The sequence below is a fragment of the Carcharodon carcharias genome, chromosome 14 (genome assembly GCF_017639515.1).
Source record: "Carcharodon carcharias isolate sCarCar2 chromosome 14, sCarCar2.pri, whole genome shotgun sequence".
NCBI classification, from domain to species: Eukaryota; Metazoa; Chordata; class Chondrichthyes; order Lamniformes; family Lamnidae; genus Carcharodon; species Carcharodon carcharias.
This window is the reverse complement of record NC_054480.1, coordinates 18,189,341-18,202,768: the sequence shown is the minus strand read 5'-3', so window position 1 is coordinate 18,202,768 and position 13,428 is coordinate 18,189,341. Positions and strand designations below refer to the sequence as shown.

At 44.9% G+C, this 13,428-nt stretch overlaps 1 protein-coding gene across 3 annotated transcripts in view; it reads right to left on the bottom strand.

Moving 5' to 3' along the window:
- Positions 1-3,923: 3,923 nt before the first annotated feature.
- Positions 3,924-13,428, bottom strand: part of LOC121287477 (protein phosphatase 1 regulatory inhibitor subunit 16B-like) — a 150,169-nt gene continuing 140,664 nt past the window's right edge. For all 3 annotated transcript variants that reach the window (XM_041205403.1, XM_041205402.1, XM_041205401.1), the window contains 2 exons: positions 9,341-9,512; positions 3,924-5,810 (listed from right to left, as the gene is read on the bottom strand). In XM_041205403.1, coding sequence (XP_041061337.1) covers positions 5,301-5,810; positions 9,341-9,512 — 682 coding nt within the window. In that variant the 3' untranslated portion in view covers positions 3,924-5,300. The remainder of the gene's footprint in view (positions 5,811-9,340; positions 9,513-13,428) is intronic.

Here is a 13,428-nt window from a genome sequence, read left to right as displayed (position 1 = left end):
TGCAGTTGACAAAAAAAAATCACAACAGGTGAAATTGAATTTAAATGTGTGCCATTCAGATCAACTGATCCTTTTTAATAGTGGGCATAAAATGAAACATAGACACTTATAAAAATATAAACAACATTCAAAACATCTATTTATATATATCTATCTATATATATATATGTATATATATATATATATAATATATATATATAGTGCAGCTTTTACTTTTCCAGACAAATTTTTGGAATCTCTATATACAATATTAATATAGTTAGTATGAAGTGTAGGTCTCACTCCAGTGCGTAAAATAGCACATGCAACAACCAAGGCCTAACTAAGAAGAGAACTGAAGGAAAAGAGGAAAATACAGCTTGTACACATATGGCTGACTCCAAAAGCCCATCAAAAAAATAGTTGCTACATGCTGCTCACGTTAAAATACTGATGTCTTGACCATCAATTTGTGCCCCCTTGCACTGGAGTTTGCAGCAGTCTATCTCCCCCCCTAATACAAATTGCCAAATCACTGGCACTGACCTTCACCAGCCAAAAAAAAACCTGAACACCTGCCTCAGTGTGCACTTCAGGGCATTACTGCAGCAGTTCGGTTCTTAATTCAGGCGCGAGTGCGTGCTGGTAGACCATTCTGTGGGGAGGGGCCATCAAAGTGAGAAGATCCTATTCTTAACCAAAGTCCACACATGCACATTTTTCTATAGGGCAGCCAGAGAAAAATGCTTGCTTTGACAGCCTCACACAGCTCAATGACCTACTAACATTCACTTATGCCTGGATTAAGAATGGTTATGTAGGATCCCTGCCTAATTTTTTTTTGGTCTGAAGAATATTAGTCTAAGTTGATATTCTGACTACTGTCCTGGTAAAACTTTTCTGATTGTGTGATTAGCCAAACAATTACAGACTCCCTCTGGAGGCACTTGCTCAATGCAGCTTCAAACAAAAATTGCTTTACTGTGAATACCTCCAACTTGCTGAGGCTTGCTCTTCTACCCCGGTGTGGTTTCAGTGCCATTGCTGGGCACACATTCAAACCCCAAACACATCTTCGGGTATTCAGGTTCTAGAATCACTGCTTACAGTAAAACTACAATATTTAAAGTTAGACACCATTTATTTTTTACACACTATTCCCATCTTGAAGGTGTTGACTTTGTGCTAAAGTTAGTCAGGCACTTATGTCCCCCGAGAATGCCCCTGTAACACAGTCAGTGTTGGAGGGCTCCAGTTGAACCAGCTCACCCCCAATAACCAAACTTGTTCATACATGCACACTTTTCAAGGGGGTGGGGGTGGTGGTGGGGGTGGGGCGTGGTTATTCACAAGCGATCAAGAGAATCTTGACTCATTCTCTCCTTTAAACCCCTGGGCACTGATTTATTAATTTACCTCAGAGCCCACAGATTGAACCTGGGGCTTTGTGCACTTTACCATTGAATATAACTTTTAATATTTAATCGGGTGGGAGTAATGTCACAATAGATCGGTCATGGAAACCTTGGGTTCAAAAGGTTGGCACTTTGTTTAAGCAACAATTCATTCTTGATGTCAAATCCCCACAATGGCACTGACCTATATATTGGCTTGAACATAGATAGCATTGGCCTAGATATTTTCCTGCAGCAGTTTCCTTTTCTAGTTTGCCTGATAAGATGCCTGCCCATTTGGAAATGAAATACAGTTAAAACAGGCAGTTTTAAATATGATCATTGAAATCTTAAAACCAGTAGAAATTTTAGATTTCTGGGACGGCTGTCAATGTTGAGAGTGCTCCACTGGTTTCTGTCATATTCAAGGACCCTGGGTGTGATGAAGGGATTTCTTTGCCAAATGTTATTTCTTTGTTCCTCTCCTATTTTCACCCTGCCTGACCTTGGCACCTCTAATGCCAAGAGAGAAGCGGACGAATGGTTGGCGTATTTCCCAGATGGCTGCCAATGTTTCCTGTTGTTGATCAGGAAACACAGCTGTGACTCTCTGCTCCGATTTCCCCCATCCTGACCTTTGAATCCATGGGATCCAACTGATTGTTGGAGGGGAGTGGGGATTGAAATAAGGTTTGTCCCTTGTTCCACCTGAACATCAGTGCTGTAACCATTAGCCCCATCCCGGTAACTCCATACAGAACGAAGTTAAGAATTCTTGGGATCCTGAACATTCAGGGTTCCTCTGCACCTTCCACACAACGCCCCCCCACCATCCAACACCTCCCCCAACCCTCCCCAACCCCCAGCCACATAGATCCAGTAAAACCCATCAAAACAGAGAAGGCCGAGTTGCTATTCTCCAGTGGTGAGAGACTAACACGTTGATGGGCAGCTTGCTGATCCACTTGAATTGCTTGGGTTGAAGCGGGTGGACTGCCTGTTGCTCCATAGCTCATCACCCCTGGTGGGACACCCATATTTGCTTGAGGCTCCTGGGCATGGGTCTGGTATGTCCTTGCGCCAATGGCACCCCTGACTGTATAGAACAGAATCCAGCTGGTTAGTAACATACTGAGCACCTACCTGAGGCGAGCCAGCTACCCATTCTCGGAACCTGCAGCGTCATAATTGTCTAACAAAGGGCTTCAGAGGCAATATTGTCAGGAACTAGAGAGCTGCGAGCCATCAATTGATCGCAGACAGACTGCTTGACAGCACCCGCTAGAATAGCGCTTCACCACAGTTTGATGAGTAAGCTCAAACTCGAAGAGTTTAAAAGACTATGATCTGTTAAACATTGCTGTCAGAAACAGATGAAACCCGGTGTTGTTAAAACAAACACTGCAGACACACAGCTTACTCAGACACAGTGTTCGCACTCACTGTAGCTTCAGTTGTACTCAGTTGTTAGCAGTAACCCCGCTCCCCAAAATGACAACTAATTTCCTTGAAGTAAGAAAATCTGCTCCCTTCAAATATTCAGTGAGTGTAGCCAAAAATAAAACCAATGTGGACACTGTTGTAATGTTTGTTGCTGAGTTATGTGCATCAGGAAGATTCCATGTTTGATCCCAGTTTGTGTTAAGTCAGCTGATCTCACTTAAACGTCGGGCCAGGGGTGTTACAAATGATCTCAGTGCCACACAGAGAGAGAAACAGGGAAAAAAATCCAATAAGGTTTCCACTTCTAAGCCAATGATCCCTGCTGGATAATCCACATGTGTAACAATGTCGTGTTGGGGCCTGTTGTGATGCCTTCCAGGGTCAGAGCAGCCTGCAGGTACTCACTGACAGAACTCGTGCTCCAAGGAAGGGCACGTGAGTACTGAAGGTTATATCCCCAGCAACAGGCCTCAACATTTCCTGCTGTTGATCAGAGAGAATTCAAACTAAAAACACCAGCTCACTGTGAAAAAGAAAATTTGTCTATATGCTTCCCTGGACAATTCAGAGAGATGGACCTTTTTTTTCCCCCTCTTTCAGGTACTCAAAATCACACACAGAATCACACGGTGCAGATGAGGCCCTTCGGCCCATCGTGTCTGCACTGACATGTGAGAAACACCTGACCTACCTACCTAATCCCATTTTCCAGCACTTGGCCCATAGCCTTGAATGTTTTGATGTGCCAAAAGCTCACCCAGGTACTTTTTAAAGGATGTGAGACAACTCACCTCCACCACCCTCCCAGGCAGTGCATTCCATCAACGCCATTTCTGTTAACCCTTTCAACTCTGACAGATATTAGCAGCTTTTCAAGTACTGTTTTCGTTCTCAGACCCAGATTCATTGAGGTGACTTTAACATTTGATGCGAGTCCATTCAATGGCAAGGAAAATCGAGGTGGTGTGGCTGTGGGCTGGGTGGCGGTGGGGGGCGGGGTGAGGGGTGGTGGGGGGGGGGGGGGGCGGGCGGTGGCGGGGGGATATGAAATACCTGGCATCTGATCAGCGGTTCCCTGTTTTCTGCCCCCCTGGCAGAAAATGATCCCAATTCTCTGTTGAATTCACATCCACCTGCCCAGGTTTACAGTGGACAAATCCTCAGGACTTACCAAAGTGATTCACAGCCAATGAATTACTGCAAAGGTGCAGGCATTGTTGTTCTGTAGGTAAATGCAGCAGCCTGTTTGCACCCCAGACGGTCCTACAAACAGCATTGAGATAACTGATGAGTTAATCTGTTTTGGTGGTACTGACTGAGGGATAGATGTTTGTTAGGCCAACAGGAGATGTGTCAGTTTAGGCTTTGAGTGCTGGAATTGGATTTTTAACCCAGTATAATTTTGCTTGTGGCCATCCCAGATGATCACGTGATATTCAGTTACTATAGCTACCGCTCCAGAATGTGCATAATGCTACAGTTCAGTTTCTTATTCAACTTTACACAGAGTCACACCCCTCCTAAATGCATGGAGATGGAGGGGGCCGGATGTGGCAGGGGTCAAGTGAAATTGGTTTCAAGACATACTTGGGTCTTGCAGAGCTCCCCGCCCAGGCACAGAATTGCCTCAAACTGCTGCAGAGATAAATGTCCATCTGGGGAATTGGAAGAGTTTTCCAGTAAAGGAAGACATGGCTTCAGTGAGGCAGGGGACTGAAACTGGCTTCTGCACAAAAGCAAGATCTATGTCTGTGACCACCACACACCCGACTTGGGAGTACTCCATCTCCCAGTTACAGGTGAGAAAGTGTTTCCATACCTTATTGTCTACTCTAGTACAATCACTCTAACTAACCTTCCTCTCTGTGAGGGATGAATAACACTGCACTTCAAACCACAGTTTCTACAGCTTCCAGGAGAGAGGAATGTAGTCCTTTGAGGACAGGAGTAACATTGATGCTTGGGAAATCTTAAATAGGGAAAGCTTACAATACTTGCTCACTTCAAAAAAGGCAGCAGTTAAATCTGGTGCTGTGCGTAATGTTTACTTTAAAACAAACTATACAAAATTGACAGTTTTTTTTATAAACTGGCTGAAGAAGCTGCAAGTGCTGAATGGGCACTCAATTGGGTACTACTGAATTACCCTTACATTAAATTCTGCAGTGTGAAAGAATAAAAGAGTCACAGTCCCAGGCGAATCAGAAACTCTGTACAGTAATACAGAGTGTAACCCTTGCCAGACTGGATAGTTAGGAGCTCCAGACAATTACACAGTCATTCACTCTTACCTTGCAGAATAAAGAACTCCTTAAAGTTACACAGTGAATGCATTGGCCAATGAATTAAAATAGTGCTTAAATTAATATCCTCATGTCAATACTTCAATGTAGCAGCTACCGACATGAATGTCTTCATATAGGCTACCATTTCTGGCACAAGTGCAACTTGTAACAGAACGCTATTCCAGTCCCTGCTGTTTCATCACACAATCCTACAGCAGCTCTGTTCCTTTGCATCTGGCTCCTCCAACGGTGCCTTAAGTCTTAATAGCGGAGGGTCCCCACTGGGCTGGTAGCAGTAGAGCGAGTTCCCATTGGAACTGACCTCCGACGTCCTTGAGCCCACCGGGCTGCTCTTTGGCTGAAGCTGGTCAATTTCCAAGATGCTTCCCAGGCCGTTGGCCAGAGAAGCTTCCTGAGACATCTGCTTCTTCAGCTTGGTGGCTGCCCGTTGCCGCTTCAGCTCCGACAGCGTTTGGCAGTTCCTGTCTCTGTTTGGCTGTGGCGATGGAGCAGGGTGGCAATCGTTGAGGAAAACCCGGCCATTCGCTCTTTCCGCGGTGGGGGGTGTTCCCAAGGATTCAGTGTTGGTAGAAGGCTGCTGGGAAGTTGGTGTTGAGACTGGAAGACTGGTCTTTCCGCAAACATCTTCTGGCTCTTCGGTCGATTCAACTTGTTCCGTCACGCATTTTTGGGACTTGGATGACAGATTCTGCATTTAAAAGAGGCATGGAAATTACTACATTTTACTACCTACAAAAACTAGAACTCAGAAAAGGAGCTGATTTCCATACCATTATAACTGTTGGGAGTATTTTCCTTACACAGTGAGTTGCTGTGATCTGGAATGCACTGCCTGAAAGGCTGGTGGAAGCAGATTCAGAAATAACTTTCAAAAGGGAGTTGGATAATTCTTGGAAAGGAAATTTGCAGGGTGATTATTGAAAGAACGGGGTGGGGGGGGGGGGTGCGTGGATAGCTCTTGTAAAGAGATAGCACAGGCACAATGGGCTGAAAAGCCTCCTTCTGTGCTGCTCAAGCTATCATATTTTTCCCTCCCTGAAAGTGCAGACTGCTTCAACAGTATGAGTCCTGTTGGTTATTAACGGAGCTATTTACCGATAGAGGCAGTGCAGCCAAACCTTTCATTCAGTGGGTGGCAGCTCATGCTGCTCCGGAGCAGTAATCAGAGTGACTTTTTCCCTGCTCTTCCCTGGCCCAGGAGCACTGTGGTATTGCCAGTTCTATTTTAGGTGGCATCAGCTACTCAGCACAGATAAGAGATTACACCACAGGCATTTCACTGTCTAGAGGACTCAGCAACACACTAGTCATGGAACTGTTGGAGGAGCTCATTACTGGCTTTAGTTTGTCACCCACAGTGCTGTTAGTTAGGAAGCTCAAGGATTTTTATCCAGTAACAGTGAAGGAATGGCGATATATTTCTGAGTCAGGACGGTGTGTGACTTGGCGGGGAACTTCCAGGTGGTGGTGTTCCATGCTTGTGCTGCCCTTGTCCTTCTAAGTGGTAAAGGTCACAGGTTTGGAAAGTGCAAGCAAAGGAGGCTTGGTGAGTTGCTGGAGCGCATCTCATCATCTGTACTGTGTGCATGCAGTAGTGAAGGGAGTGAATGTTTAATGTGGTGGATGAGGTGCTGACTCAACAGGCTGCTTTGTCCTGGATGGGACATGCCGAGCTGCTTGAGCGTTGTTGGAGCTGCACTCATCTAGGCAAGCGGAGAGTATCCCACGATACTCCTCATTTGTGCCTTGTAGGTGGTGGACTGACTTTGGGGAGTCAGGGGGTGAGTTACTCACCACAGAATTCCCAGCCTCTGGCCTGCTCTGGTTGCCACAGTATATGGCTGGTCCAGTTCAGTTTCTGGTCAATGGTAACCCCTGGGATGTTGATGGTGAATCCCCTATGAAATTTACACCCAAGCGAAATTCAATGTTGCATTAAAGTTTGTATTGTGGATTTTTTTCAAAGTGACGTGGTTACAGGACTTCAGAATTAATTGAGCAGTTTCATATCAGTTTGTCTTGTGGTTGCTTGCCACCTAGTGGCGTGTCTGTGAGTCACAGCATGTAGATTAATACCAACGCACCAATTCAAAATCTGATGGAACATGTAAACTGAATATAATGCACATTTCAAACAGTGCCACAAGAGTCTTGAACAACGCAAAAAAATGTTTTTTTCCCCTTACTGTCAAATATTGGTTCAAAGATTTTATTTCTCTTTCGCACAGATATTTGGGGGTCAATGTTAACTGCCCCACTGGTAGACACTGGGGCGGGAGTAGTTAAATGGAGTGGGGGAAGATTCATCCCTGGACGGATTGGGACTGTCTTCACCTGAAACGTGCTGGGACCAGGTTCTGGTGAGTCATATAACTAGGATGGTAGAGAGGGATTTAAACTAAATCGTGAGAGCGAGGGATCATGTGAGGGAAGATATAATAAATTAAAGGGAGAAGGGAGGGCAAGAGAGCAAGGTCGCATTAAAGGAAATGATGACCAGAGTGTGGCAGGAAGAGACAGAATGGTGACATAAAACTTGGTGGGAATGTGAGTTGTGAGGAGGATGCAAAGAGGCTTCAAGGGGATTCAGACAGGCTACGTGAGTGGGCAAGAACATGGCGGGTGGAATATAACGTGGAAAAATGTGAAGTTAGCCACTAGGATAGGAAAAACAGAAATGCAGAGTATTTCTTAAATGAGGAGAGATTAGGTGGTGTTGATGTCCAAAAGGGACCTGGGTGTCCTTGTTCACAGGTCACTGAAAATAACGTGCAGGTACAACAAGCCATTTGGAAGGCAAATGGTATGTTAGCCTTTATTGTAAGAGGATTTGAGCATAGGAGTAAAGATGTCTTGCTGCAATTGTGTAGAGCCATGGTGAGACCACACCTGGAGTATTGCGTGAAGTTTTGGTCTCCTTGCCTAAGGTAGGATATACTTGCCATAGAGGGAGTGCAACAAAGGTTCAGCAGACTGATTCCTGGGATGGTGGGATTATCCAATGAGGAGAGTTTGAGCTGACTGGGCCTGTATTCTCTAGAGTTTAGAAGAATGAGAGGTGATCTCATTGAAGCATACAAAATTCTTACGGGGCCCGACAGGGTAGATGTAGGAAGGATGCTTCCCCTAGCTGGTGGTAGGGGGGAGGAGTATAGAACCATTTAGCACTGAGATAAGGAGGAATTTCTTCACTCGGAGGGTGGTGCATCTTTGGAATTCTCTACTCCAGAGGGCTGTGGTGGCTCAGTCATTGAGTATGTTCAAGGCTGAGGGATATATTATTAAAGATATCAAGGGTTGGGATTGTAGAGGAAAACGGTGCTAAGGCAGATGATCAGCCATGATCTAATTGAATGGTAGAGCAGGCTCGAGGCACTGAATGGTCTACTACTGTTTCCTATGTTCCTATCCACTGCTTCCCACCCTGATGTGTCCAATTGTAATTTTAAATTATCTCTGGCATGGCCCTCCCCTTTCAATGTTCCATTGTTAGTTATATCTAGTCCCAGATAGACAGGTCTCTCAGAGAATTGAGGGATATAGGGAGCAAGCAGAAAAATGGAGTTGAGACAAAAGATCAGTCATGGTGATTTGAATTGGGAAATAGGCTTGAGAGGCCGTAGGGCTACTCCTGCTCCTATTTCTTACTTATATTCGTTCATGAGATGTGTGCTAGGCCAGCCTTTATTACCCATCCCTAATTGCTGTGGGTCTGGAGACACGTGTAGGCCAGAGCATGTAGGATGGCAGCTTCCGTCCCCTAAAGGACATCAGTGAACCAGATGGGTACTTATGACAATCGGCAAAGGTTTTGTGGTCATCATCAATAATTCCAGGTTTTTTTTTAATGAATTCAAATATCACCCTCTGCCATGGTGGGATTTGAACCTGGGTCCCCAGAGCATTACACCCTGGGTCTCTGTATTACGGGTCCAGTGACTTGGTTTTATTTAAGCTGGCTGTCTCTTTTCAAAATATGCAGATCAGCTCTGGTGATGTCATCAGGGCCCAATTAGCCATTTTAACCCGAGACATGATTGGGTCAGGGTTGGGGGGAGGGGGAGGGGGGGGGGGGGTGGGTGTGGGTGTACAGGGGCAACGCTAAAGCTGCAGGAACACCAGTAGGGACCATCCGAGCATTCAGACAGGCCTCAGCTTAACATCGCATCCCGATAGACGGCAGATCCCACAGGTGACTATTTTAGTTGAAGTCTTTACCGGGGTCAGATTCTCTTGATCTTTGGATGATTCCTTATCTTCTCCATCGCTGCTCGCAACTTCCTTTTCCATTTCCTTCCGGCCCATCTGCTGCCAGATAATTGCTTCCTGCTCACATTCCTTCCGGTACAAATTATTTCGGTCAGTCACGCTTGCTCGACGCACTACTGTCCTGAAAGGAAACAGGATACCTGCATCACTGTTTGCGCAAAGCTTCCCTACACTGATTGTGTCGACTCAAGAATGGAGACTGCACTCGCTGGGGCTAACCCAGTCCTCAGATTAGCACACAGGGAACAAGCTTTTGACTTATCTTTTGCTTACCTCACTTTAAGAAAAGGAATGTTTGTACGTACTTGTTTGAAGGTGAAGGGTATAAATGCTGGTTAATAAAACATCTTCCCTGCCAGAAAGATAGTCAATAATAAAGCCCATAGGATATTCAGGAGAAACATCTTTACTCAGTGATAAAAGCAAAATACTGCAGCTGCTGGAAATCTGAAACAGAAACGAAAATACTGGAAAAACTCAGCAGGTCTGACAGCATCTGTGGAGGGAAAAGCAGAGTTTATGTTCTGAGCCTGAATGACCCTTCTTCAGAGCTCTGAAGAGTCATACAGACTCGAAACGTTAACTCTGTCTTTCTCTCCACAGATGCTGTCAGACCTGCTGAGTTTTTCCAGCATTTTTTGTTTTTGTTTCTTTACTCAGTGAATGGTTAGAATGTGGAACTTGCTACCACGTGGAGTAGTTGAGACAAATAGCAGAGACACATTTAAAGGGATACTAGATTAAAAACATGAGGGAGAAAAGAATATATACGCTGATGGGGCTAGATGTAGGAGAAGGCTCGTGTGCAACATAAACACCAGTATGGAGCTGTAGGGCCAAATGGCCTTTCTCTGTAATATGAATATTGTGTAATTCTATGTTACCCAATGCCATCACCCATGACCAAGCTCTCATGTAGAACAGTCCAGGATTGGAAAATCAGTCAGGTTGATCCACTTCTCACTTGCGTGTACTATATCCACTAATTAACTGAACTGCATGTGATTGGCTGTGGAGTCAGGGTGACCAACTGTCCCATATTTTATGGGATTGTCCCGTATTAGAAGCCACTGTCCCATGTCCCGGGCTCCATGGCGACAGGATACTGTTTTCCTGTTAAATCTCACTCTGCTCCTGCCTGTGCGCTAAGGCAGCACCCCCACCACCCCACTACAACAGCTCCAGTCCCCTCCGCTCGGACAGCTCCTACCCCCCGCTCTCACCCCACTCTAATGAGCCCCAATGTCGGAGAGCCCCTCAAGTTTCTCTGAGAGAGTTGGTCACCCTGTGTGTGATGAGAGCAGCTCACTCCTTGGTTGAGGTGTGGCAATCCTTTAGAATTCAAGTGCAGGACAGGAGGAGGCCATTGTGCTATGTCAGCTCTCTCTGAAAGAACTATCCATTCATCCCATTCACCACATGTGCTAAGGTTTTTCCCTGTTGTCACGCCCCATTCAGGGCACGAAAAGACTACAAATTTTCTGTTGAAGAGTCATACGGACTCGAAACATTAACCATGTTCCTCGCCACAGATGCTGCCGGACCTGCTGAGTTTTTCCAGGTATTTTTATTTTTATTTTGGATTTCCAGCATCCGCAGTTTTTTTGCTTTTACACATTTTAAAGCTATATTGTAAACAAAAGTTGTTAAGATGGCTGCAGCCATCTTTTGGCATTTGAACCGTAGACAGTAGAGTCTGCAGCAAATGCCTGATCAAACATCAACCGAAATTTACAGACAGACAATGGGGTTTGCAGACAACCCGTCTCCATGTTTCACCCAGAACATCAAAACTCAATGGGCGTTAAACAAATGTGAAATGGGTCCCATCGGCCTTTCATTATATTGTGATGTCTCCTTATCCAAACACAAAGACTTTGGCTGTCTCAAACTCTCACAGTGTGAAAAGCCACAACACAGCACGTTTATCAGCCTAACACACCACCTTAACTGGGAAAGGTCTTTGTACTTTTAACAAGTCACACGGGTGAGACAGCCACGTTTGTTGCCGTCTTTAAAACAGCAAGAATCAGCTCTGCAGAGACGGAGACACCAGCTTTAAGCCATTGAACCAGTTGCAGTCAACCAAGCAGCCAAGGTAATAAATAGCAATACCTTGAAAAAGGGAGGACTCTCTCTAACCTGTTCCAACTTCAAGTTCACCTGAAAACCAACCTCCTGTCAATGTATCAGTAATTGCATTGTCAGGGTCCAGTAGCAATCTTGTTGACTGACTATTACATTGTTAAAGACAATTGCCTTGTTAAAACAGGTGATTGGCATTGGCTCACCTATAATGGGTACAGCTGTAACACTACAGTGTGGAAGGTACTGGGAGAGTCTGCTACACTGCAGAGCTGTCTTGAGAATAAACCAGCTTGAGGTAAAAGACTAGCTTGTACTCCTTCCATGACAAACACTTATTGTGAGTAACACCTCCTAGCAACTAAACTACAAGAAGCCTCATAGCTTACTGAGAATCCTCTGCTTTTCAAGATATTCACTCTGGCCAAAGCATCAACTCATCTAAGAAACTACAGGCTTACCACAAGAGTCTGAAATAATCCCAAGTTGTAAATATATTTCTTTTTCACCTGTGTCTAATCTTTGTGAGATTGATAGTGTGTGTGAGACGTTGTGGTTTAAACATCTGGGGCAATGTGGGATAATAACTAACATTCCTTATTTTAAAACTCCCAAAAAAAAAGCTTGCTGCTGGAATTATTTCAATAGGGACACGCATTCTGAGGGTGAGAAAACACACACATCTCACATACAAACACTTTGATCATGGACAATAGTAAAAGAACAAATTCTGTCCCTGACACTTTTCAAATGTCTATCCACTTTCTTTTTAAGAGTGGTTATGAATTCTCCTTGTAGTGATGTTTCTGACTGGGCATTCCATATTCCAAGGGTGGCCAAACTTTCTGAACTTTAGAGCCAAGTACGATAATCTTCAGACATTCAAGAGCTGCTAGACATGGACAACCTTTACAGACACATTTTTATTACTAGTGCACACACTTGAGAGGATATATGTTTAACAAAGATGTAAGTGCAGACAGTATAAAAAGTATATGTATATGAGAATGTTTACGAGTATATGTATTTATTTATCTCCCTGCCCAATGTAGCTTGTCTTCCTGCAATTCAGCATTCCTTCGCAAGTTCAGCTTTAACCTCTGCACCAACCTCCAGCTCAACACCAACTTTCTCCTTCAGCAGCCCTCTGCTTACAAACTTGCATGCAGTTGAGGAGAGACTTAGTGCCCTGCTTCTGCTGCCTGAACGTCCACTGCTTTTGACAAGAAATGCATTGTGTTTAGCTCGCCGCAAAGGACTGGCAGGCATTTCGTTAACTAAATTGTTAACCAATGAACGAACGACTAACAAAAACGCCAATCAACCTGCTACATTCACATGAGAGTGCAAGGCCACTCCACCAATTGTTTGATTGTCCCTCCTACCCCATTCACTGCATTGCGACAGGAAGATAGTGGGGTAATGGTAATGTCACTGAACTATTAATCCAGAGGCCCAGGTTAATGCGCTGGGGACAAGGGTACAAATCCCACCACAGCAGCTGGCGGAAATTAAATTTAATTAATAAATCTGGCGACCATGAAACTAGCATCGATTGTTGTAAAAACCCATCTGGTTCACTAATGCCCCTTTAGGGAAGGGGACCTGCCGTGCTCACCTGCTCTGGCCTACACGTGACTCCAGATCCACAGCAATGTGGCTGACTCTTAACAGCCCTCCGAAACATGCCCAGCAAGGGCAAATGGGGATGGGCAACAAAATGCTGGCCTTGCCAGCAATGGCCACATCCCATGAAAGAATGAATTTGCCCTCTCCAGTGTGCTGCTCCCTGCGTAAGTCTGCTCTGCCCTCTGGGTCATTGAGTTGAGCCGCACTTAACGTGTAAAAACGTGCAGCTTGCAAGCTGCGGTTTAGTCAGGTTTGCCATATTTTACCAATCCTCCATGCATAAATTGGAAATTATGTTTTTCACACAGGCTGCGGGATGGCGG